This window comes from Muntiacus reevesi, chromosome 9, assembly GCF_963930625.1.
Source record: "Muntiacus reevesi chromosome 9, mMunRee1.1, whole genome shotgun sequence".
In the NCBI taxonomy this organism is placed as follows: domain Eukaryota; kingdom Metazoa; phylum Chordata; class Mammalia; order Artiodactyla; family Cervidae; genus Muntiacus; species Muntiacus reevesi.
This window is the reverse complement of record NC_089257.1, coordinates 10,613,479-10,618,825: the sequence shown is the minus strand read 5'-3', so window position 1 is coordinate 10,618,825 and position 5,347 is coordinate 10,613,479. Positions and strand designations below refer to the sequence as shown.

At 38.4% G+C, this 5,347-nt stretch overlaps 1 protein-coding gene across 1 annotated transcript; it reads left to right on the top strand.

Moving 5' to 3' along the window:
• The first annotated feature begins 467 nt into the window (after positions 1-467).
• Positions 468-1,397, top strand: LOC136175570 (olfactory receptor 8H1-like). The gene has a single exon (XM_065945836.1). The coding sequence runs from the start codon at positions 468-470 to the stop codon at positions 1,395-1,397; it is 930 nt and encodes a 309-aa protein (XP_065801908.1).
• The last annotated feature ends 3,950 nt before the right edge of the window (positions 1,398-5,347 follow it).

Below are 5,347 nucleotides of genomic sequence, written 5' to 3'. Positions count from 1 at the left end.
GACATGCTCTCTGGAGTCAATCTATCGAGGTGGAATTGTGGATCCAAAATTTAGGAGTTCTAAATCTGTTAACTAAATTATCTGTGCCCTTTGTCTCATCAGAAAAATATGGCTAATTATGGTACAAAAATCTCGTGAAATGCATTAATTAAGTGCCTTAACGGAAGCATTTAGGGCCATGTCAGGCTTATTCTAATTCTTCTAACTCTTCAATGTATTAGTTTTTGTTATAATATATCCAAATGTCAACTCACGCCTATTTTTATATTTGGAAATCAAAATAAGTTTTTGTTTCTGCATACACTATACACAACTCCTTGTCATCACTTCATGGAAACACTAAATTAATATAAATAAGTGATGTCATTCATACATACACAAAGTAATTTTTTTTTTTTTTTATTTCTGAAGTAATTCCTGCTGAATATCAACTTTGATTTCTCAACAGTTTGGAGCATTTGAACACTATGGGCAGAAGGAATATCACACATGTGTCTGACTTCATCCTCATGGGACTGACAGACTCGGAAGAGATCCAGCTGGTCCTCTTCACCCTCTTTCTCCTGATATACCTGATCACTGTGCTGGGCAATGTGGGGATGATCCTGATAATCCGCCTGGACCCCCAGCTTCACACACCCATGTACTTTTTCCTCAGTCACTTGTCATTTCTTGACCTCAGTTATTCAAGTGTCATCGCCCCTAAAACCTTAGACAACTTACTGACTTCCACCAAGAACATTTCATACCTGAACTGCTTCATCCAGATGAGTTGCTTTATATTCTTGGGTGGGACTGAATGTTTCCTTCTCTCCTCCATGGCCTATGATCGCTATGTAGCCATCTGCAACCCTCTGCATTACCCGATTGTCATGTACACCAGACGCTGCTGCTCCCTAGTATTTGGATGTTACTTGATTGGCTTTATGGACTCTTTTGTTAATGGACTTTGCATGAGCAGATTGCATTTCTGCAAATCCAATATAATCTTTCACTTTTTCTGTGATCTACCCCCAATTTTAGCCTTGTCCTGCACGGACACACATGCCATAGAAATCATCATATCCACTTTTGCTGGCTCCAGTCTAGTGCTGTCTCTTATTACAATAGCGGTGTCCTATGTCTCCATCCTATCTACTATCCTGAAAGTCACTTCCACTTCTAGTAAGCAAAAAGCTTTCTCTACTTGTGCATCACATCTTCTGGGGGTCACTCTCTTTTATGGCACTATGATTTTTACTTACTTAGAACCAAGTAAGTCCTACTCCTTGGGAAAGGATCAAGTGGCTTCCGTATTTTATACCATTGTCATCCCCATGCTTAATCCCCTCATATATAGTCTTCGAAACAAGGAGGTAAAAAATGCTGTCAGTAGAGTCATGCAGAAGATAAAGTGAAAGTCGCTCAGTCATGTCTGATTCTTTGTGACCCCATGAACTATACCGTCCATGGAATTATCCAGGCCAGAACACTGGAGTGTGGAGCCTTTTCCTTCTGCAGGGAGTCTTCCTAATTCAGGGATAGAACTCAGATCTACTGCATTTCAGGTGGATTCTTTACCAGCTGAACAATGAAGGAAGCCCAGGTAAAGTGTTCTGAACAATTAAAATAGCATTGAAAGTAAGTGTTCATGCTCACCAGTTTATTTTTTTTTTCCTTATCTGTATTTTATTCCCCTGCTTTCTCTTTCTAGAAACAAACTGAACTACTTATTTAATTGCTTTTTTTTTTTTTGAACAATTCTTTGCTTGATCTAATATGATCTTGGGCATTTCCTGGCATTGTGGTCATGCTCAGTCGTGTTCAACCCTTTGCTACCCCATGGACCATAGCCCACCAGACTCCTCTGTCCACAGAATATTCCAGGCAAGAACACAGAAATGGGTTGTCATTTCCTACTCCAAGAAATCTTCCCAACCCAGGGATTGAAGCATGCATCCTCTACATCTCTTGCATTAGCAACAAATCTTAACCTTGAGCCATGGGAAACCCTTTTCCTGGAATATGCCTTAAGAAAATAATTTGAAATGCTGAAATATGCTAAATTCATGGTGTCCTTAAATTCATTTAAGGACAACTGATTTGCAGAATGATGAAGTATAGTTATTACCTTTTAAACAGTATCATACAAATTTGGAGAATTTTATTATAAAAAGAGGCCCATTTTAAGAACAGAAATACCAGTTTTAGAAATTATTTCATGTACTTTGTGGAGAAGTAATATAATAGAGTGATTAGTAGCGCTTGCTTTGGAACTATCCGTAACAGGATTTCAGTGCTTGATCTGCAGCCCTTGTAGCTCTGAAAGATTTGAAAAAGTCATTGAAACTTTTGGACTCAAGTTTCCTCAACCTCACCAAGTTACTAATATTTCCAGGTCTATAGTGTTATTGTAGGTATTATATCACACAACTGATGTAAAGCATTTAAGGCCTTACAAAGAAATGCTAACTATTATCATTAGAATGTTCACATCCCTGTTTATTTTCAACTTACAATGTTTTATTTTTTCTTAAAGAATATTATTTTAATTTATAAATTACCTTTAGTTTATTTAAAAGACAAATACACAAACAACTAAGTAAATGCTCAACACTTCAAGATTTATTTTAAAAGCTTGGAAAATATAAAATTAAAGTAAAAAAAAAAAAGCTTTCAATATATGTTCTTCTGGGCATTCCTGTTGACTCAATGGTAAAAAATTGGCCTGCCAATGAAGGAGATGCAGGCTCGATCCCTGATTCAGGGAGATCCTCCAGAGAAGGAAATTGTAATCCATTCCAGTATTCTTGCCTGGCAATCCCCACGGACAGAGGAGCCTGATGGGCGACAGTCCATGTGGTCACAAAGAGTCAGACACAACAGAGAAACTGAACAGCAGCAATAATATCTTCTTCTAGGGGGCTTCCCTGGTGTCTCAGTGGAAAACAATCCACCTGTCAATGCAGGAGTTACCAGTGTGATCCCTGGTCCCAGAAGATTCCCTGCAGAAGGAAATTGCACTCACTCCAGTATTCTTGCTTGGAAATGCCCATGGATAGAAGAACCTGGAGGGCTAGAGTCCATGCGGACACAAAGAGTTGGATACCATTTAGGGACTAACAGCAACAACATTTGCTCTAGATTGATAGTTATGTACGTACATGGTATTACATTATATATATCATATTTCTCTCATTTCTTATGAACTTTTCAGCAGCTTTCTTTGTACTCTTACAAGTTTACCATTAGTTATTCTTTTGTCATTGAAATCTAGGGTGAATGTGTTTTTGGCAAATGGGAAAAATCCAGACTCATTTTGCAATGCTTTGGACATGAAATGTGTGCAACTTCATCAAGTTAAAAATCCGCACGCAGTGATATTTCTTCAGTAGCTATCTGAAAACATATAAAACCCCTAAATGTGTGTGATGTGCTAAAAAGGTTCAGGAAACTGCTTTTGTTGTTGCTGTTGTTGTTGAAATTCTGTGCATTTTACAATAGCATTACCTTTCTCCTGATTTCTATGCTAATACTGCTCCTAAGTCGCTTCAGTCGTGTTCGACTCTGTGCGACCCCATAGACGGCAGCCCACCAGGCTCCCCCGTCCCTGGGATTCTCCAGACAAGAACACTGGAGTGGGTTGCCATTGCCTTCTCCAATGCATGAAAGTGAAAAGTGAAAGTGAAGTCGCTCAGTCGTGTCCGACTCCTAGCGACCGCATGGACTTCAGCCCACCAGGCTTCTCCGTCCATGGAATTTTCCAGGCAACATTACTGGAGTGGGGTGCCACTGCCTTCTCCACCTGATTTCTATAAGTTTGTTATGATCATTAAAAATAAATTCTTGAATTAAAAGTTTCCTTCTGTTAATGGACTTACAGCTTGTTTCTAATTTCTCTGGCCTTTGTAAATAGTGTTGTAATGAACATTTGGGTGCTTGCATTTTTTGAAGTAGTTTTTTCCAGGTATATGCCTAGGAGTGGGGTTTCTTTGTCATACGGTTGTTCTTTTTTGTGTTATAATCTTCATAGTAGCCCACTGCTCCACAGTGTCCTTGTCCCCACTCCTTACCCTCATGAACTCACTCATTATTCTATCAGTCATACTCACTTTGATTTGACCACTGGCATCCTTTTCTGTTCACACTAGTACTGATAGTTCTTGAAATTTTTCCATTTTCCCTTTCATTCAGAAATTTCCTATTCACAGAGAATTGCATGCTTTCTTTTCTATTTTATTCTTAATAAAAACATTGAGAAGTATACCTACTCCCTTCCCCCTTGCATGTGTCATTTATTTTCCATAGCAGTTATCTACATTTAGCCTTTTATAATATTTTGCTAGTGTATTTTGGTTCTTGTCTGCTGCACCTCACTCACTTTCTAAGTTTAATAAATGAAGATTCTTGTTTAGTTTGTTCAACATCATCTCCCCAGCACCTAGATCTAAACCTCAATGAATGTATCTTAAGGTTGCAATTTATAGAGGATGAAACTTAAGAACACAGCAAACAACTGGCCTATGATCACTCACTAGTGAAAGAACAAACTCACATTTGAACACTGATAGTCTAACTCCACTGTTAATATTCCTCATCATTGTCTGATTGGACATTTTCAACAAAATTGAAGTGTGATTACCAGAACTTAGAAAATAAAATTCATTACTATATTAAAGAAAATATTCCATAAAATACCAGGGGCTGTTGAAAGGCTTATATGGTTGGCAGACATTCTTTAAAACATGCTAATACCAGCCAGCATGGTTTGAGCAATACTAGCTAAGTCTTCTCAAACATCCAGGCTCAGCCCTATTAACAGAAGGAAAATTCCATTAAGCAAAGAACAGCTTGCCCAATGATGATATTGTTCTAGGAAGAGAATCTGTAATAGTCAGGGTACAGGCTAGCCTGATATAAAAGTGGGATTCAGAAAGACTGGCTCAGCAAAGAAAAAAGTATCCTTGGTTATAAACTTCCAGATTTTAACTGACTAGGGTATGTGGATGAGTCCTTTTCACAACATAATTCTAGAAACTGGGCTTCCTTGGTGAATCAGTGGTAAGGAATCCTGCTGCCAATGCAGGAGCAGCAGATATGGGCCCTGGTCAGTAAGATCCCCTCAAGAAGGCCCAGTCTAGCATTCTTGCCTGGAAAATCCCACAGAGAGAGGAACCTGGTGGGCTACAGTACATATTACCAAGAATAGTCTGATATGATTTAGTGAATAAATGACAACAATCCTGCAAACTAAGTTTCTTCTATGTTGCTGATCATTGACCTCCCAAATGCTGTCCTCTTCTGCACTGTTGAATGATTGATTTTTTTAAAAAATATTTGGTACATTTCATCACAAATTCATCTGATT

Bases quoted from the DNA above. Each gene is read 5' to 3' on its own strand.
- LOC136175570 (XM_065945836.1), top strand. From the start codon at position 468: ATGGGCAGAAGGAATATCACACATGTGTCTGACTTCATCCTCATGGGA.